This window comes from Vicia villosa, unplaced genomic scaffold (assembly GCF_029867415.1).
Source record: "Vicia villosa cultivar HV-30 ecotype Madison, WI unplaced genomic scaffold, Vvil1.0 ctg.000664F_1_1, whole genome shotgun sequence".
In the NCBI taxonomy this organism is placed as follows: Eukaryota; Viridiplantae; Streptophyta; class Magnoliopsida; order Fabales; family Fabaceae; genus Vicia; species Vicia villosa.
Window position 1 is genome coordinate 189,229 of NW_026705296.1, and position 22,524 is coordinate 211,752.

Here is a 22,524-nt window from a genome sequence, read left to right on the forward strand (position 1 = left end):
ACAATGGAGCTTTCATCTTGATGATCTGAAGTCAGATTTCTCATCAATCGAATTTGACAAACCGGGAGATTTGTGATTTTTCTTCTTTTATCTCTCTGTATTCTCCATTTGTTGGGTTTGTTTGTAAGTTTACTCTAAACCTATGTATATTTGTTACTCTATTGTTGTTTAAAGTTTGCTTTACAAATCTTTGTCGGTGTTTCCTTGATCTTTTTGCTTAAATGCTTTGGATTTGTGTTATTGTAGAAATAGACATCACAAGTCTTGATTAGGAGGATATCTGTTAGCTTTAGATTCTAGAGATAGGTATGGGGTTAACATCCACATAATATCTGAGTTTAATGCATTTGTGTTGTTCGATCGGTTGAGACATCGTCGAAAGAGCTATATATGATTGAACTCTCGTCGGTGTTGCAGAAATGGACATTGATGTGAGGGATATGTGGTGATTCTGACGAGAATTGTAAGTTGAGTGCAGCGGAGTGATAGATTTAAATTTGTGACGAGTAGTTTACATTCGTGCCGGATTAGTTTCTCCTCTCGAAAGTGTATTTATTTTTTGTTTTTACCTTCAACCCATTCAAACCCGAGCCCAAAAACATAGAAACCGTTGAACGACATTTTAACAACCATCTCTGTGGACACGATAATTCCTGGATAAATATTTCCAAAACTTTTGTTGCTTGTCTTCTACCGCTTCAACAGTTATGCACTGAGACATTGACGTTCTCCACTCTTAAAAAGATATCAAGAAGATAATTGACTGTCATCTTACTCAGGAACGATCTTGGGCTAATTGGAGTAAGCCAACCATAGAAAGAATCAAATGTAAGATGAGTGTTTCTTTTTCTACTATTCATAATAGAGTAGGAATTCGTGTTTGTGTTAAAGATGAACATGGTACTTTTTTGTAACAAAAACCGAATGGATCACTAGGAGAGGGTATTTTCTTACTTTCGACATGGGTACATGAGTTTAATACGCATATAGTTTATTTTGAATTAGATTCTAAAATGACGGTGGAGAGTTTCTCTTCTCGCATAGTAGACTATACGAAATTTGATAGCATCATTCGACATTGTAGACTCTTATAATAATTCGAGTGGTGAGTTTTATGAGATAAGTAAATGAGATTGTTCATAGGTTACCTAAAGAGGTCAACTCTACTACCTTCAAATTATTAGTAGAAATATCATATTACATTAAACACATTTTAATTAATGAAATGTCATAAGTTTTTTCAGCTAAAAAATAAATATAGGAGGGAGAAAGCGATGCTAATTTTATATTTTAATTTATTGAATAGTAAAAATATTTAGGGTTTTTCTATCCTATATAAATTTGTACATGTTAAGAAATCTAAAATGGTAAATTTATCTTGAAATTTATGTATTTTATATCAAATATATAATTTTTTAATAAATAATTAGTGTTTTTTCAATGAAAAGTTGCTAATTTTAGTTGCCTTAACATGTGAAATACTGCACATGTTAGACAAACCCAAATATTTATCTATATATTGTCCAAATAAAGAAAACTTTTTCATAAATAGGAAGACAGAGTGGGAGTGTTAGTTTTTTTTTACACAAATAGGGAGTATTAGTTAAAAGTACAACATGATAGGGGAAAAACATGACAAGTAGTAGTCAAATGATGCTAGTATATGCTTCACAAGACATCCATTTCCAAAAAGAAGTAAACCCCTACAATACTGTACCTATTGACATGACAAGGTTAACAACAGCAAAATATTAGAGAGATAAAGAGATGCAAATTTATTTCAAACATTAGTTAAAACCACCACATGACAAAGGAAAAACAATAAAAACTAGTAGTCAAATGATGCTATTAATATCTGCACGGCATTTCCATAAAAAGTATACCCACACACTACTGTACCAATTTATTCTCAATGGTTCCAAAGTTGTTCATCGTACACAGGACTGAAGTAATCAAGTTCACACCAGACAGGTAATAATGTAGCTTCTTCACTTGGAGGAACATATGAACTGTCTATCATATATGGTTCTGTCCAAAAATTATCATTCAAAACATCCATATATGCATCCATCAAAGGAAGCTCATCAAGAACATAATTTTCATATGATAGTTCCGTAGTTGTTGGAGTATCCATTGTTTCACTTGAAGATGGGATTGAAAACAATGGACTGGTAATATTTGGAACACTATTGTTTTCTAATGCTCCTTCAAGTTTCTTGGATTTTTCTACTATAGGACTAGGGTGATTAGTTGAATTTGAACTATTACCATTTTCTTTTCCATGTTTAGTATCTGACTTATTTTTTATAGAAAGCTTTTTCAGTTTGGTGTGCCAATGATTCTTTATCTCATTGTCCGTTCTTCCTGGTAAATTTGCAGCAATCACAATCCATCTGCACAACAAAAATCGTTTCATCATCGTAGAAAGCCCTAATACCATACTATATCATAAAAGCCCTAAAAGTCTTAGTATAAATTATGTATCTGATAAATTTTCACATATCTTGAATATATGTAAAATTAATTAATTTCACGTTAATTAAATTTGTTAGTTATTTTTAATTTTTTTAATATAAAAATAAAATAAAATAAAATAGAGTTCATGAACTACCCTCGGAACATGAATGCAAGTAAACAAGTTAATATTGAAAACCATGTCCAAATTAAATTAAAGGGTGTTTTGATAATACAATCATTAAGTTGTTTGAATGATATCTTATTTGTAACTCTAAAATATGTGTTTGGTAGTGTTATACACAATTTAGGGTTGAGTTATAATCATATATATTATAATGTTATTTAAGATAAATAATATATTATGTCAAAATATTTCCTTGGGAAAGAGTTGTTAAACTAAATAATAGTATCTTGTGCTGTTCAAGAAAAATAATAGTATCTTGTTATTTCATTCTCTTTGTAGTGTGTTGTGTGCATTGAAATGTAAATGATACCTATTACCCAGTTTTTCATGAAGTTTGATGATAGTATCTTCTTCTTGTTGAGTAAAGTTCCCTCTTTTGAGATCTGGTCTTAGATAGTTCAACCACCTTAGTCTACAACTCTTTCCACACCTTTTAAGACCTGAAAACATTATTCCAAAATAACACATACTATTTTATGAAGAAAACCAACCTACACTGATGAATAAATTATGATTTACACCTGCAAATTTAGGTAGTTGTCGCCAATTCCAACAGCCATATCTAGTTACATAAGCAATCAACTTGTGGTCTTCTTCAGAAGTCCACTTGCCTTTTCTCAATCCATTTTTGTCACCACAAGAGCTCCTCACCATGTTATCTTACTACTACTACTACTGATTCCTTGTATGAGTGTGTGGTTAGGTGTGGTGTCATATATATTTAAAAAGTTTTTTTTTAAGGTTAACTCTTTGAGTATTGGTGGAAGAGATTATTTTTAGGTTAATCTTTAGTTTTTGGTGGAAGAGATTTTTCACAATTCAAAATATAATTAGAAGATAAATAAAGTAATTTAAAATTATTTTATTTGAAATTTATATTTAGATTATTTTAAATAGTTCAATGTTTACAAAATTTTATTTAACATTTATGCTCAATCTATTGGTCTCAGTATTATATAATTGTAGAGACTGGTATACTGGAGGGCATACATGTGATATGTCTACTAGTTTATTTTCTTATGTTATAACGACCACACATTTTGAACATCCACCTCAATGATAATGTGCTCACACTTAATTGTTCTATTTGGTCGAGTCGGCGAATCCGCTTCTCACTTGTTTGTTATTTGTAACTTAGTTAAGACAATATAAGATTTCCAGTTGGTCAAGGTATCAAATAGTTCTTTCTAAGCACTCTAGTCTTCTCATCAAAGATTTTTTTTCCTTTAAGTGGTAGGGCAAGGTCTAAGGAGAATTTTTGTATTGTTTAAGATTTGTTATTGATGTATGTTATTGTTAAGGTTTGTTTAGAAGATGAATTTATTATAGAGTAATGCTATTCTTACACCTAAAATTTACATCAATACTTACACCAAACACTGTTCACCGTATTTATACGGTGAACAGTGTTTTTTAAAATAAAATAAAAATATTTTTAAAAAATATTTTTAATTTTTAAAATTACGGACGAAACTGTTCATATACGAACGTCAATTAACCAACTTCATTACTGCATTAACCAAGTTTTTATACTACATTAACCAAGTTTGGTAACTGCTAAAAATTATTTTTAATGCCTGGATGTTGTATTAACCAACTTCATTATTGCATTAACCTAGTTTTTACACTGCATTAACCAAATTTGAGTAATGCTATTCTTACACTCATGAACAGTACTTTACAGTAGTCATCAAATTTGGTTAATGCAATGTAAAAACTTGGTTAATGCAGTAATGAAGTTGGTTAATGCAACATCTAGGTATTAAAAATAATTTTTAGCAGTCATCAAACTTGGTTAATGTAGTGTAAAAACTTGGTTAATGCAGTAATAAAGTTGGTTAATGCACGTCCGTACATGAACAATATCGTTTTTAATTTTAAAGATAAAAATAAATATTATTATTTTATTTTAAAAAATACTGTTCACCGTATAAATACGGTGAACAGTGTTTGGTGTAAGTATTAGTGTAAGTGTTGGGTGTAAGAATAGCATTACTTTTTATTATATTGTAGGTGGTTTCCGTGTTTTTCCAACCCCTCACCGAATATATAATTTTTTGAATTAAATTAAAAAATTATATTATGAGATATTAAGTTATATTAAAAAATAACAAATTACACTTATCAATATTATACAATATTTCTTTAGTCTAATATCCGTATTTTCACCCTTTAACGTTTAGAACTTGATTTAATGCTTCTAGTTCTTTAACCGCTCATTCCTTCCCCTATAATTTTGTTTGTAAAGTAAATAATATTTTGCAAAATGAACTATAGGCGAAAGAAGGAATGGTTTAAGAACTATGAGCATTGAAACAAAATCTAATTGTAATGAGTGAAATGTGGATAATAGACAGAAGAAATCTTGTATAACACTAATTAGTGTAACTTGTTTTTTTAGTATAACTTAATTTGTCATATTATTAATTTCTAAATCAGATAAAAAGATTATATACTTAACCCTAGGATATACTCCAATTTTTAACTTAATGTGTCATATCCCAATTTTTTACCTTAAGATCCGGCATCATAGGCATTGTTTCAATTGCATCAAGATTACTTGCTTAGTTTATTTTGCCTCTCCCCTCTTTGAGGCGCTCACCTATGCGGGGATCACCAACACCTCTTTGTTTATATTTTTATCGTTTATAATTATTATGTTTCACTAACTATTAATCAAAATACCAAAAAACAAAATTTCTTATTTGTTCTGTTTCTTTTACAAGACAAGGCTTTGGATCAAGATGTTTCTCAAAGGAAAAAGAATTATGTTGCTCTATTTCAGCTTGTTTAAGTTTAAAAGTTCTGAAGATTAAATTGAGATTTTCTTCTTGAAATAATACTCGAGAATCCTCAAGGATCCATGTTGTGTTGGAATTATCAACAGTAGAATAATTTTGTCAAGACAAGATATTTTGTGGTTGAGATACAAGGATGAAGCATGATCTAAAGGAGGTGTTTGAAAGTCCTTGATGACTATGTTTTGGTTGCATATCGCTTACAAGTTTGATTTAAATCCATTTTGTGAAGTATTCACTCAATTGTGTCATTTCCAAGTAATCAAAAGGCACGATTCAAGGCATTGATCTTTAGGTTTATCATGGCATCAAGTTCTTAAAGCATTCGTGTTAACATTTATTTTGTTCAAAGAATTTAATTCAAGTAAAGAACTAACTATTTTCAATTCAAGATGCAAATGCAATTTCCTTCATGTGGATTGTTCAAGTTACCAAGAGTTGCAAAGCATTCAATTTTAATTCAAGTTTATCCAAGGATTCATAGTCATTCAAGCTTGCAAGATACGGTCCATTTGAGTATCAAACCTAACTCAAGGCATGTTCGCTAAAATTCCAAGTTCCGAATTCATGAGCATTCAAAGTTTCAATTCTAGCTTAAGGTCACATGGAATCACATTTAGATTTAGGACAAATTGTGATTTTTTTCAAGTTGCATTAGCCATCAAATACCAAAGGATTACAATGTTTAAATTTTCAACAAAAAAAAAGGTGCAATTGGTATAAATAAACTCGAGAATTTGCAAGAATGCTAAAGGTTTCATTCCTTCAAGGTTACAAGTTTACAATTCAATTCAATTTGAGTTACAAGACCTACAAATTTCCTAAAGCCAAATGATTTGATTGTTCCTAAACTAGTGCCACGACTTCAAACTTTATAACCATATCAAGTGCAATCATATATGAAACTCCACGCCACGTTTCCCTTTTTACACCATTTTCCATAGCTCCTAGCACAATCAACAAGACATGATTTATCAAGACAACTTTGAAGGAAAATGTAATAGTTTGAGTCATGAAGATTCTATGATTTTTTTTTCTTTCAAATCATTATTCACTACGCCAAAAATGGTTTTAGGCAGCACACCATAGACAACGCTTATTTCCCAAAGCGTTGCTATAAGTAAAAAAATAAAATAAAAAACGAAAACTAAGGAAAAACGTTGCTAAAGGCCCTCTTTTGAAAAGCGCTGCTACAGGCCCTCTTTAGAAAGCGCTGCTAAAGGCCCCCTTTAGAAAGCGCTTTCTACAATCGCTGCCTTAGGTCATTTATTTATAAAAATTAAAATAAAATGACCAAATTAAGTCTATTTCCCTCTTCTCTTTTCCACAACCGCACGCAAACTCCCTCCTCCCTCCTCCCTTCGTTAAAGGCCGCACGAACTCCCTCCTCCCTCCGTTCACAACCATTCGCACAAACTCCCTCCGACTCCATTTGTTTTATTCGGCCGCTCCATTCACACGCCCTCTGTCAGCTCCTCCCTCTTTCGCCGTTCTTATTATCTGGCTGCTCCGTTCACACACCCTCTATTTCTTCTCAATGTTTGGCCGCTGTTTTGGCAAGTCTCTAAATCCTTTATTCGCTATAAAAGGTTAATGTTGTAATTATTCTGATAAACATTCTTGTTGTGTTTGAAATTATAATTTGAGAGTATAATATGTTTGATTTCTGGTTTGATGCTGAGAGATTACTATGTCGTTATGCTGCCCACAATTGATATGTTGTGAAAATACTTTGATTTCGGGATGCTGAGACGATTACTATGCCGTTATGCAGCCGAAAATTGATATATTGTGAAAATACTTTAATATCGTGATCTGAGACGATTATTATGCCGTTATGCTGCCGAAAATCGATATGTTGTGAAAATACTTTGATTTCGTGATGCTGAGAAGATTACTATGATGTTATGCTGCCGAAAGTTGATATGTTGTGAAAAATGCTCATGTACTATTATATCTTTCGCTTGCTTTTAAAAAAAATCATTGTCTTCTGAAATAGCCATAACAAAAGTGTTGTTGTTGTTATTGGTCCTCCATTGATGAAATGAATTTTATCGAGTGTTAATAGGTTGGTGTACTCCAAAATATTGTTTGAAATAAGTTGTGTTTGATTATGGATTGTTGTTCTCGGTTTTCTTAAAACTACATAACTATATTGTGTTTTATAATATATATTGTATCTCTTGTGTTATATCGATTGGTTTCAAATGATAATTTTGGTTGTAACATTGGTTGCTTTCCCGTTTTGTTTTGAACATATTTGAAATGGAATTAATGAACCTGATTATTTATAGTTGATGCCTGGTTTCATCATTGTTGCTGCATCTCTGATTTCTCTTTTGAAGAGTGTAGTTCGGATCGTTTCCAAGAATCTTACAGTGTGTGGTTCCAGAAGTTGCTGATTTTCTCTACAGGTAATTAGTTATTGTTTTGCTATAGTTCTGTGACTAATTAGCGTTTTTTGTTTAGTTTACTTAGTAGTAAAACCATGGATACAAATTGGATGTATGCCAATCGATTGTCAAAAGAGTACGAGAATGGGATATTGGAATTCGTTAAGTTTGTTGTTGAACACGTCGAAAATTGCACAATTACATACGATTGTGATCAAATCAAAGAGATTGCAGAAGCACTTGAAGAAAATCTTCAGGATTGTCCCAAAATGTTCGAGAGGTTTGTAAGCGACACAGAGAAACCATTGTATAAAGGTTTCACAAAATTCACAAGACTGTCTGCGGTATTAAAGTTGTATAACTTAAAGGCAGACAATGGATAGTTGGATAAAAGTTTCACAGAGTTATTAGCCCTTATGAAATATATGCTTCTAAAGGATAATGTTCTTCCTAATCGAACCTATGAGGCCAAAAAATGTTGTGCTCTATTGGCATGAGCTATGATAAGACACATGCTTGTCCAAACGATTGCATTTTGTTTCGAAACAAATATGCATCGTTAAATGAGTGCCATAAATGCGGTGTCTATCGATATAAGAAAAAACGGTCTCCAGCAAAAGTCTTATGGTATTTTCTTATAATTCCGAGATTTAGACGCATATTTCGTAGTGAAACCGGTGCAAAACACCTGACTTGGCATGCAGATGAAAGAATGATTGATGAAAAGTTTCGACATCCGGCTCATTCACCACAGTGGGCGAAAATTGATAATGATTATTCTAATTTTGGAGAAGAAACAAGAAACCTTCGCTTTGCATTATCTATGGATGGAATGAACCCGCATGGTCTTCAAAGTATTTCACATACCACATAGCCTATGATTATTATGATTTATAACCTACCTTCATGGCTATGTATGAATAGTAAGTACATGATGTTATCTATGTTAATTTCTGGGAGGTGTTGTTTGGCACAATTAATGATTTTCTAGTATACTGAAATCTTTCAGCGTGTCCTGTTTGTAAAGATGGAACCGATACGACGCGATTGAAATTTTGTCAGAAGAATGTATTTCTCGGTCATCGTAGATTCTTACATTCTAAAAATCACTACCATGGATGGATAAAAGCATTCAATGGAGATGCCGAACAATGTAGAGCTCCACCTGTGTTGATAGGTGACCAAATTTTTGAAAAGGTGAAAGATGTGAATACTCAGTTTGGCAAGCCTTTTGCACATACGGTTATCAAAGGTGGGTGGAAGAAGAGGTCGAGTTTTTTTGAATTGCCATATTAGAAATCTTTGTATGTAAGACATTTTCTTGATGTTATGCATATTTAAAAAAATGTATTTGAAAGTGTTATTGGTACGTTACTCAATATAAAAGAAAAGTCTAATGATAGCCTTAATGCAAGAAAGGACTTGGTAAGTATGGGAATAAGAAATGAATTAGGACCCTTGGCTAAAGGAAGACGAACATATCTACGACCTGCTGTTTATACTCTATCTAGAAATAAGAAGAAAATATTGTGTAAGTTTCTAAGTGAAGTTAAAGTTCCAGATGGTTACTCTTCAGATATTAGAAGACTTGTGTCAATGAAAGACCTTTCGTTAAAGAGTTTAAAGACACAAGATTGACATGTTATAATGGAGTATTTTCTACCAATAGGTATACGTTCTATTTTTTCAAAAAAAGTAAGAAGTGCCATAACTAAATTGTGTTTTTTCTTCAAGTCAATTTGTAGTAACGTGATCGATCCTGAGATCTTACCAATATTGCAAAAAGAAATAGTTATTACTTTGTGTGAGCTTGAAATGTATTTTCCTCCCTCATTTTTTGAAATTATGGTACATCTTGTTGTTCATCTTGTGAAAGAGACACAATTGTGTGGACCAGCTTATATGATATGGATGTACCCTGTTGAGCGTTATATGAAAATATTAAAAGGGTACGTGAAAATCGAAGTCGTCCAGAGGGTTGTATTGTTGAACTATACATTCTTGAAGAAGCAGTTGAGTTTTATACTGAATATTTGTCCAATGTGCAATCCATTGGACTCCCCAAATCTCATATTTTCAACAAAAAAAAAGGTCAAAAATTAATTGGAATTAAAATTGTGAAAGTATTTAGGGATGAACAGGATCAAGTACATTTGTATGTTCTGCACAATGACTTTGAAGGAAAAAGGAAGAGTTTGAGTCATGAAGATTCTACGATTTTTTTTGCAAGTCAATATTCACAAGTTGTTAACCCAAACCCAAGGTTCAACAAATCATTATTTTCGTTCCAACATTTCCAACAAAACTTGTCAAAATAACAAGTTCATAATACAATTCAATCCATGCCCAAAATCAATTAACATCACAAGTTCCAAGCAAAAAACCCAAAAAGTTTGGACTAAAAAAAGGATTTTCAGATTGGGTTTCACAGCCAGATTAACATTTCATTAAAATGATTTCTCAGCCCAATTTCATAGCAAAAACACTAAGGTTTCTAAGCAGTATTTAAGCATTGATTTGTTACTGACTCAAGGACTTTTGGGATTGACAAAAAACATACGAAATCAGAATAGTAGAATAACACCAGAAAACAAAAATTCAGTTGAACCGTGTCGGAGTCGCTAGCCACCACTGGAAAAACCAAAACAACCGTGCCGACATTCATAACTGTCGTCATCTTTTGTTTTCTTTGCTTCATAAGGTTGAGAATCCTCTTCTGATACCTAATCCACCCTTATATTCGAGATACCTGTGTTTTGGTTTTGATTTTTGAGTTTAGAATTATAAGATTTGAATTGTAGATCAACTAATTTTGAGTTTTTTTTTTACAAAATCTAACTTAGGATTCGTGATGAGGCGAAGAAACAAACCTGTGCATATAATTTTTTTTTACTTCTGGCGATATTTTTCGATGATGCCGTGCCAGACCACTATCGATCGCCGCAGGCCTTCATAGATTCCGCCTTCTGTTCTTCATTTTCCCCCTGTGTTGATCTTTTTTTTTTCTACTGTTTTTTATGTTAGTTTTTGTTTTATGGTGAGAGAGAGTTTGAAATTTATTAAGAGAGAAAGAGTGGAACTGATAGATTTTAAAAAGGAGAGAGTATTTTCTTTTTTTTGTTTCAAAATATTGAAATAAGTTGATATTATAATGGAAAAAGCTAACATGTGCCCCAAGGGCACAAGTTAATAAGCTATTTATAGAAATATTTTTTTCGAACACGTGCATTCAATGTGTTGAAATTTTAAATATGATTTTATTATATTTAATTACATTTAATTACATTTAACTTTTTCTAATTATAGTATCCTTAACATGTGCCCTAAGGGCACATGTTAGCATGACCCTTTATTTGGTTTGAAGATTTCTCTCTCCTTTCTCCCTCTATGGCATAACTCCAAACTTTTTAGGGTGCTGAAGAGATTTGAGAGCAGTAAAATGTGATCAAAGTTTTAAGATGGAGTATAATTAGATTTTAACTTCTTTCACAAACTAAGCTTTGTGATTAAAGCAACCTTTATGAAAATGGTAATGATGCTTTATGCAAAAATGATCCCATAATGTCATATACGTTTAGACAAAGTTCAAATCAAATGTGTAATACATTTATTATTTGTGTAAAGCTCATTTTTGTTGAGATTAGAAGCAACAATAAGACCTGTAATATAATTTTTTTTTATATTGCGTAGGTTATGGCGTGGTTTGTGACATGGGAATTTACTTCAAAATCAACTCAAAGATGCCAACTTCATATCTTCGAAACTTCTAGCTCAAGCAAAAGCAATTCATGCTCTTGAACTCTTTGGAAAGATGAGATCATCATCTACAACTTTCATGTTAAGTACTTGAATTGAATCAATTTGGATCATGGAGAAATCTGGCCAACAAAATTGGAAAAATAACTGTTCGACACTCGGAAAAAATTTCTAAGTGTTTGGACATTTTTACAACTTCAACACATCAACTTGATCACTCTATAACTTCAAATCCTTATGAGGTTTTTGATTATATCATTCTACAATATTGAAGTATGAAATGCCATATTTTTGTAAATCCTTTGGGCATGAAAAATGTTCACTTGAAGAAGTTACAAGCTAGCAAAGTAGGCTACTAGAACATGAGTTTTGACACTTAGAAAAATTTCACTTTCTTCATCTTTGCCCTTTTTGTAAGTTATCTCAATTTTGTGATTTCACTTGATCAAATTCAACCATCCACCATATTTTCATGATATTTGACTTGAGAAGTCCATATTTGACCACAAATCTCAAAAGTCAAACCTTAGCCTTAAGTAGTTGACTTTTCATCAGATGAATTTTAAATCTTCCAATATCAATGGATTAAGTTTCTTTAGCCAATTGAGACAGATGAGTGGGCTATTAAGGAGCATATAAGGATTTTGAATCATGTTTCAAACCACTATATCATGTTTTGTCCAAAAATTCAGCATCCTAATGATCTTGGTCAAAACACTAACATGGTGCATTAGATGAATTGGAGAATATTGTTCTTGAATTGATGCACATTTGAACATGAATATTGGTGAAGGTAAATCACTTGAGCATGTTAGAAGCTTGAATAATCTTGGAAGACACCACACCCTATTTAAGTCAATCACTTGAGCTCCTTGTCCCAACACCTACCTTGGAAAACAAGAAAACAAACAACACATCTCTTTTTATATTTTGAGGTTAGTGATATGAATTTATGCATGAGGATCTCTTGATGAGATGAATGAGATGGTTATGATTAAACTCTATTCAATCCAATGCAAATAAAATATGATCTTAGGGTCAAAATTTGGGGTATGACACCAGGAAGCATGAGTAGACTCCATCCTCGTATATATTGACTCCCTATGCGAATGAGTCAATACATTATGACTTAAAATTGTTCGAATTCATAATTTTTTAATTTTGTTGTTTCTATTTTATTCTTCTACACACACACACACACACACACACACACACACACACACATATATATATACACACACACACATACATATTCATGTATCATTTCTAATTGATTGAAACCAAAAATATAAAAAGATATTTTCACCATATCATCCTCTCTCATTGCATACATACAACAACTACACATAATCATTTTTTTGTGTGATCAGGAGATAGTTTGATAAGGTCCAATTAGGTTTATCGTAATTAATTATATTAAAAATTCTTTGGGGGGTTTCAAGATAAATCCATTTGGGGTTTTTCTCCAAGATCAAGGATTGATTTGGGGAATTTTCACAAGATTTCGCAAATTGGATTCAGTCGAGTTAAAGCATTGAAGAAAGATGCTTTTGTAAAAGGAGTAACGGTAGCCAGAGGATTATTTTGGTAATCTTGGGTCACAATAGTTTGCAATTTTGATTCAGCCGAGTGAAAGCTTTGAAGAACGGGGGTTCTGTCAAAGAAGTAACAGTCATCGGAGGATCAAGTTGGAAGTATTGGATTTTTTGATAGAGCTCAATATCAAGGAAAGAGAAGAAGATATGATTAACATAAAACATAGGGTTTGGAGGATTGGGTTGCTACTTTTTCTCTTGTAAACATAATTTTCAAAGATTACTTTTCATTATCTCGATTCTAGTAGGAATTGGGGGCAAGCATACCCATAGTTAGGCCGATTGAAGAACTTCCTAAACAAATCTATGTGTGCGTGTGTGTGTGTCTCTCTCCCTCTCTGTCTCTCTTACTTCCTTCGTTTCCTCGTCTGAGAAACTGAGAAAAGATTTCTTTTTCAACCAAAGTAAAAGGCATTTTTCGTTGTAGTGTTTTTTATTGATGGTATCTTAAAATCATTTTTCAATTTTTAGCATGAGTGTGGAGGTATATTCTTAATGAAAATAAACAATATATTAATAATTCATGGGAGTAAAGATCCAAACACAACATAAATTAATGAGATCATAAAGTACAAGAAGTACTTAACTAGGGTCACTAAAACAAAAATAACACAAGATAAAATAAAAACATTCAAACAACAAACAAGACAAAAATAGATCAAATCAAAGAACAAACTCAAATAACTCAAAACTAAAACTCAACAAGGGACAAGTTAGATCTCACACAACAAGTATCAACATCAACAAATTAGAGACTTTGAAGAGACGTACACCACAACCACTAATCAATCCTAAAATGAAGACCGAACTCTCGTTCCACTGTTGATCAAGGAAGATGGCGTGGTTTAAAAGTCAATCAGAGAAATTACATGAGATCACCATAAATCTGCAAAGAAATCACTTCCAAGACAAAAAAAAATTATTTATTTCTTTCACTTTTGTTGATGAACTAGAAGAAAAAAGTATCATTTCAAAAATCCAAATAAATCACACAACTGCATGTAAAATCATAACATATCAACCGTTACTCTAAGTCATATCAATAAACTAAAAAAGATGGCTAAAATTACTAGGGAGAACTACTTGTCAGCATGACCACTTAAATATCTTATACCACACATCCGAAACTAAATCACATGTGACAAATAAATGAGAAGTTGCTCAATCAAACTCCCACAAATAGAACAAAAACCTCAATATGAGTTATTAGTTACTTTGTGCATAAACAAGTTCTCTTTAGAGTAAAATATGTTTTGCAAAAGTTGTCAAAAAAACAGATATCACCTTAGAGGAGAAGGTCCAACTAAATAAGATAAGAGACAAAGTCAAGTTCTCGATTGGAAGAAATGGAGCAAAAGAATTAATAAGACCAACCTGAACTTTATAAACATAAACAACATAGAAAATGACATATTTAACATATTTTCAACTCCACTTATCTCGCGATTCATTTAGAGTCAATCTTTTAGAGAGTGACATCCAATATATTAAGAGAATGACATAGATATTTAAGCATAGGTTTAAATAGTTTTTTTGTTCTTGTAAATTAGCGTGTTTTTTGTTTTTTTCTCTGATTTTTTTTTGATAATGTCCTAAAATGTTGAATTTCATTTGGTTTTAGTCCGTAAAGTTAAAATCCGCAAAAAAATCTATATATTTCATACAAATTTTCCAGGCACGACCTTGCACAAGTGCAAGGAACGCTACAACACCGGACCTCATGTCTTAGGGGACCGAATTATTTATAATTAGACAAAAAAAATTTAAAAATTAAAAAATATTAAAAACGCAAAATTTATTAAAAAATAATTTATAATATAAATAATAATTTGAGTTGTTTTGGTGTTTCATTTGATTAATATACAATTGTATTTTTTTATGTGTTATTTTTAATTATTAAAATTATATTTTAGAAAAAATGAATCTAGACTATTTTTTAAACTAAAACAAGAACTCTGAATTGATTTGAGCCGATCATGAAATTTGTTTTTCAACATTTTCCTATGCATTTTAAATTTAAGGACTAAAAGAAAAATAATTTTAACATTTAGAAATTATTTCCATAAAAAGTAAGACTTAGAAAAACTATTTAAGCCTTAAACTTATACTAATTTCTAAATTCTCTTATATATACACTATATTAGAATAATGACCACAAGTTTAGATTTCTCCCTCAAGTGTAACATGTCGTTCACAATTAAAACGTGTTCCGGAATCTGCGCTAACAATATTTTTGTTGTTGTGTTCATAACTTACAAGGAACATCATCGATATCTACAACTAACTAGCTTTGGCCTTACTCGGTTAAGATGCCATAGGATCTTATTTTTTTGCCGCTAGAATTAAAAATAGGTTGACTGATACTCTCTGGATAGAAAAATATCCTATATTTTTTTAATATGGTATTCTCCGAATATCGTTCTTTGCAGAGACTCGTTTGCCACTCGAGTCTAAACGCTTGGTTGATAATTTAGTTACTTTACTTAGTTTAATATTCCCTATAGATTCGAAATTTAACAATACTTCATTTATCTTTTAAAGCGCTTTAAAGTGTGGTTTAAATTAATTAACTAAGATTTAAAAAAATGACGTTTTTGAAGTAATGTAACAAGTAAGAAAATGAGAGCGCTTTTAAATAAAAAAATCGTTAATTGATTAGAATTTTTTTATAATAAAGTACTGTAATTAATTTTTCATTATTCTAAAACCTTTTAAAAAAACTTTATCACATTTTATGTTAAATTAGTAAGATATTTGTACTCGCGCACGGATAAATTTTTTGATACTGTATAAAATGTATTTAGATACATATAAATTAGAAATGAGTGATTTAATTCTAAATGAATAATGATAATGATAATATAAACTGAATTGTATTAAATAATTATATAAAAAAGGACCCATGAAATGGAGAAACAAAATGAAATTTTAACATTTGAAAATAAAAATTGTCTGTCAAATAAAGGTAATTGTTGGTTAAAATAAACTAGATATTGTGTTGATTATGACCCGTGAGATAAAAAAATTATTTGGTGTGATATAAAATGTATTTAGATTCAAATGTAAAATTTAAAATGATTTACTTAATTGTAAAATGGACACTAATCATATAATTTAATTGTATTAAATAATTATACAAAAAGAAAAAAAGAATCGTGAGATGGAGAAAAAAAATTAATATTTAAAAATATGAATTTTGTCTTTCAAGGGGGAGGTTTTCTTGGGCTGAAATTCAAATGGAAGGGTAACTACTTGGAAAATGGTGCGTTTGAAAAAATTTCAACTTTGTTTCTTATTCTTTGGATAGGAGAGGTAGTCATAATGTCAATAGGTTTGCTGCGCGAGTTTAACGAGTTCATAGAGGAATTGGATCTTATTGATTTGCCTTGGTAACAGTTTCAGTTGGTACAATGGAGAAGTGAAATCAATGAGAAGATTAGACCATTTTTTGTTATCTGGAGTGTTGATTGACAAGTGGGGCATTGTTGGTCAATTGATTGGCAATAGGGATATTTTCGATCACCGTCCTAAATGGATAACGATCAATAATTCTGATTGGAGTCCCAAACTCTTCAAAGTTAACGATTGTTGGTTTGATAATAAAGACTTGATTTCTTTCGTTGAGAAAGAGTGGAAGAGCTTTGTTGTGGAAGGAAGAAGTGACTTTGTAATAAAAGATATACTTAAGACGCTCAAAGAAAGTCTTAAGAGGTGTAGTCTATAAGTGTTTGTTGTTTTAACCTTAAGGTTGAGGAGAACAAAAAGAAGTTGATTGTAATTGATGTTTTTCTTGTTAGTTGCAAAGAGGATCTGGTGGAGGAGCTGGTAGTTAGTAGGAGTTTGGGAACTAGTTTGATGTGAAAAAATTTAGCTATGGAAGAGAACATGCTTATTCAGAAGTCGGGATTGAAATGGAATATTAAAGGCTATGTGAGAAGTAGGTCTTACCACAATTTTATGTGGGGGGGAATATGAGAAAATTTATCTGTTCTCTGGTTATTGGCAGAGGCTTATTAGATTCAGTTGTTGATGTGAAGGAGGAGATCTGAAGGAATTTTAGGGAAAAGTTTAATGAACCGGACTTCAATCGACCGCTTTTAGATGGGATTGAATTTAGTTCTTTGTCTACAGAGGATTATCTTTTATTGGAAGATTCTTTTTCTGATCTTGAAATAAAAGAAGTAGTTTTGGGTTATGATGGGTCTAAAAGTCTGGCATTTCATACGAGAGGGTTTCACCATATTCATAAAGGACTTCCATGGCAAAACTAAGTTATCTATGGGCAATAACTTCATCTTTTTTAAATTTAATTCTGAAGATCAAGAATCCTCCTAGTCTCGACGATTATAGGCCGATTTTTTTTAGTAGGGTGTCTCTACAAAAATTTGTCTAAACTTGCATCTAGATTAAAAAGAGAGTTGGGATCGTTGATTCGATAAATCAATAAGCTTTTGTTCATGGAAGACAATTCTTGGGAAGTGTTTTTGTTGATAACGAGGTGGTGGATTATGCAACAAGAGCTAAGAAGGAGTGTTTGCTTTTTAAGGTTGATTTTGAAAAAGCGTGCAATAAGATGAGTTGGGATTTCCTTAAATACATGTTGAATAGCATGGGCTTTGGCAGAACCTGAATGAAATGGATGGAAGCTACAATTTTTTCCTTGTCGGTGTTGGTGAATGGGAGCCCTTCAATGGATTTTGAGGTTGAACGGAGTTTGAGGCAGAAAGTTCCTCTATCTCCATTCCTCTTTGTGATCATTGGAGAAGATTTGGCGAGTATAATGAGGAAGGCTACTGTTTTGGGAGAATTCACAGGTTTTAATTTTATGGACATATGTAAATTTGATTTACTTCAATTTATGGACAATACTCTGATTATAGGGGCAGGGAGCTGGAAGATTATTTGGGCTATCAATGCAATCCTTAGAGGTTTTGAGCTGGTTTCTAGATTAGGCGTCAATTTTCATAAAAGTATAGTCATAAGAGTTAATGTTAGTATTCATCTTTTGGAGGTTGCTTCCAATTTTTTGTTTTGTAGGATCAAAGATAAAGCCTTTTAGTTTTTTGGATTCCAATTGGTTCTAATCTGAGGAAAATCAGTATGTGGAAGCAGTTGTTGAATAAATTCTAATTGAGACTTGCAAGTAGGAAAAGTATAATGTTATCCTTCGACGATAGGATTACTCTTATTAAATATGTCATTTTTAGTTTGTCTATATCCACTTTATCTTTTTTACAAAGCTCCGTTGAAGATATGGAGGGAAACAAATAGAATTCAAAATAGGTTTCTTCGGGGTGGTTCGGAGGAGAAACGACACATCCATTGGATTGGGTAGAGCCAAATTTGTACACCCTTTCGCTTTGGAGGTTTAGGGGTGAGAAGTTTTGAGGAATTCAACTTAGCTCTACTTCAAAAGTGGAAGTGGCAGATCCTTGAGGGGAAAAAGTCTTTGTGGTTGGAGATTTTGAAAGCTCGTTACGGAAACGTTAATAATATCATTCTATTAGGAATAGAGAGCAATAGCAGGTGCCACGCTTCTTCATGGTGGAAGGATTTAATCAATATAGACAAAAGGAATGGTGATACTTTTTTTTGTTTTTGCAGGTAATATTTCCCTCATAATTGGATGTGGAAAACCGATTCCGAATTTAGTTTGGACAAGAAGGCGACGGTGGATCAAATAGGAAGGTTGATTAACAATGTTTGGCAGTGGGGAAATTTCCGAATTCAATTTCCCTTACAAGGTCCTTTGCTGAACATGTTGAATCTTTTCTTGGAATTTTTACCGGTTGCAGGTCCGGAAATTGATGACTCAAACAGAGTTGTGTGGATGTCAGATCAATTTAATGGTTACACTATTAGATCAGGATACGACTTACTTGCAGTTAACATTGTATCTGTAGAGTTCAACGAGGTAAAACCTGAAGTTTTTCTTCTTCTTTGGAAAGTCCAGGTTCCTTTTAGAGTTAGAGTTTTCGGGTGAAGGTGCTTCCATAATAGTATTCCGAGTAAGGATCAGTTGCGTAAGAGAGGTATTCTTAATTCTCCCCCACGAATTTTCTTGTAATTTTAGTTTTCAGGAAGAGGAAAGTTTGAACCATATCTTCTTTGGGTGTAACTTGATTAAGTTAGTTTGGGAGAAAGCGGAGAATTGGATAATCACCTAGAAGGGTTGATACATTTTTGTGGATAAACTTTCTTAGTTGGGTCAATTTTAACAAGGAAAAGAGGGTGAAGAAAGGGAAGGAATGTGTTGTTTGGTAGGCTATTGTTTGGAGTATATGGAAGCTCAGGAATGACATTTAGTTTAACGGTACTTGTTTCAACTTAGAAGATTTAGTTCGGTTGATTAAGTTAATAGCTTGGAAGTGCTCTTTTGTAGGAGATATTTCTCATTTCAAATGTAATTTTTACGAATTCTATAAAAACCCTATTTTCTGTTTAAAGTAAGTTGCAGTTGGTTTGGAATATAGTACTCTTATATATAATATACTTGCTTTCAGAAAGGAAAAAATCAATATTGAATAGAAAAACCTGTTGAAATAGCGGGGGATTTTAACCTCTACAAAAATACTAACATTGTATTGTTCAATAAAAAAATTTGAAAATAGCGGGGGTTTTAAACCCCCACAACTGTATTGTTCATTAAAAAATTTGAAAATAGCTGGGGTTTTAACCCCCACAACATGTTAAACATTAAAAAAAAAAAAATTTACGTGAGAAATTTATTAAGGTCTCTCAACGTACACGTCACCCTTACATACTAACATAAGATCTTATGGCAGTGGTAGTCTATCTTACTACGTAGTATCAATTAATCCAGTTTTGTCACAACAAAGTCTCATCATATTCTCTATAAGATGGGAGTGGTAATTTGTCTTACGACCTACGTAGTACCAATCATTTTTTTTTTCTTTCAAAGGTCAAATAATATATGGTAACAAGGGGAACGCCCACCAATCCTTAAATTCAGGTTCTTGTGTTGTTTGTATTAAGAGATAATAATTGGAGAGAGTGACATATGCATATATTGTTAATTAATTTTGTTTGATATTACGAGTTCCACATGTTGTTTTTCGGTACCATTTGGATTGGGTTGTATTTAGCATGCGCGTAGTCTTTTCATGATTATGAAATGTGACATATTATTCAACAGTCAATACACTGTCTTAATAACAATGAATGCATGTAAGCCTTTTTTAATTAATTTTAGTTTTACATTTTTACACTATTTGATTGATTACATGTAAAAAAATATAATTAATTTAATTGAGTCGATAGTTTTTTTTATAAGTAATGGAATTAATCAAAACAAATAGCACAAGAGCTATTCACTTGATTAGACCAGTTACAATGATAATGATGTATTGAATAATTTATTAAATAGTTGAATGAGTATAATGAAGCGTTGAATGGAGTCTTGAAAATGAGGTGGATTAATTGGTCTTGAATATATTCAAGATGTTGAATAAAGAGAGAGTGGGGGCCACAAAAAACACTTGGCAAAATATTATTGATTGTTGTAATTTTTTATATTTTTATTTTATCATACTCATTTGAGGTCAATTATTTCATAATAATTTTTTTTTATTTTTACCAAAATTCATTATTTTTTCTCTATAAATAGAGACTAGTTTCATTAGATTTGTACACAAAAAAAAATCAACTTTCTTCTCTCTAGTTTTTTCCATGTGTTTCATTTTAGGTGTGTTGTATGTTTAGTGTATTGTATTGCATTTTAAATTTTATGTAATTTTATTTGTTTTAATAATGACTATCCATATTTGATCCAAAAAAAAATGACTATCCATATATTTCGTATTTATTACTTGCAAGGAAAAAATTAATTAAGAATATAAAATTAAAATAAGTTATTAAATTATAAAAAAATAAAATAAATTATTTAACTCTTAATTATTTTAATTTAATTTCAATCGATAATTGTTATTAGGGTCTTGCTAACCTGTGTCCTCAGGGCAATGGTTAAGCATTCTAAAAAAAGAAAATATTTTATAGGAAATTTAATATTTTAATTTTCAAGCCAATAAATACGCAGATTACCGAGATAAAATTTACTATTTTAAAGTGTTAACCATTTCCCTCAGGGCACTGATTAGCATTTCTCTTGTTCTTAATATATAATCACAAAATTAATAATTAAATGTGGAGAGAGAAAACTATTACTTATTATTTTTTACCAATAAATTAAGAAGAATTAATGCTCAAAATGAAGAGTAAATGTTAATAATTTACTCTTGGAGTAAGAATATTCCTCCTCATATATATATATATATATATATATATATATATATATATATATATATATATATATATATATATATATATATATATATATATATATATATATATATGAGGAGGGTTATATTTACTCCAGGAGTAAGTTATTATAACCTACTCCAAATCTAGACCATTGATTATTCTCAATCTAATTGTTAAAAATAATAAGTAATAGTTTTCTCTCTCTACATTTAATTACTTATTATTTTTAACCACTAGATTGAGAATAATCAATGGTCTTAATTTGGAGTAAGTTATAATAACTTACTCTTGGAGTAAATATAACTCTCCTCTCTCTCTCTCTCTCTCTCTCTCTCTCTCTCTCTCTCTCTCTCTCTCTCTCTCTCTCTCTCTCTCTCTATATATATATATATATATATATATATATATATATATATATATATATATATATATATATATATATATGAAGATGTATCATATGAGAATGATATTTTTATGTGAGAACATGAGAATGAATCTAAATCATTAGATTTTAAAATAAATTGTGGAGATTATGTGTCTATCTTTTTTTTCTCTCTTCCATCATTAATAGGCACATTAATGCATTAACATTCTCTCTCTTGATCAATCCAATAGTTAATATTTGTACCTCTCATCTTTCATTATAAAATACTCTCACTTGATATATATATATATAAAAGGAAGAATATATTTACTCCAACATTAAGTTAATATAACTAACTCCACATCTTGGCCATTAATTCTTATCAATCTAATGGTTAAACATACTAAGTAATAGTTTTTTCTCTCCAGATTTAATATTACTTATTATTTTTAATCATTAGATTGATAAGAATTAGTGGTCAAGATATGGAGTAAGTTATAATAACATACTCTTGGAGTAAATATATTCCTCCTATATAAATGATGATGGAGAAAACATCATATTAGCAGGGTGAGTTTGCCAGGTGTTAGTCACCTCGCAAATTAATGCACTTGCGGGATGTATTTCACCTTGCAAATAAATAAATATTTTTCCATCTCGCAACAGACGGTGGAAAGTTTGAATTTTTTTAAAAGAA

At 31.2% G+C, this 22,524-nt stretch overlaps 1 protein-coding gene across 1 annotated transcript; it reads right to left on the minus strand.

Moving 5' to 3' along the window:
- Positions 1 to 1,909: 1,909 nt before the first annotated feature.
- LOC131630266 (transcription factor MYB14-like) lies at positions 1,910 to 3,295 on the minus strand. Its single transcript, XM_058901059.1, has 3 exons — positions 3,163 to 3,295; positions 2,952 to 3,081; positions 1,910 to 2,393 (listed from the first exon to the last, which is right to left on the minus strand). Exons 1-3 carry the CDS (start codon positions 3,293 to 3,295, stop codon positions 1,910 to 1,912), a joined length of 747 nt encoding a protein of 248 aa, XP_058757042.1.
- Between the last annotated feature and the right edge of the window lie 19,229 nt (positions 3,296 to 22,524).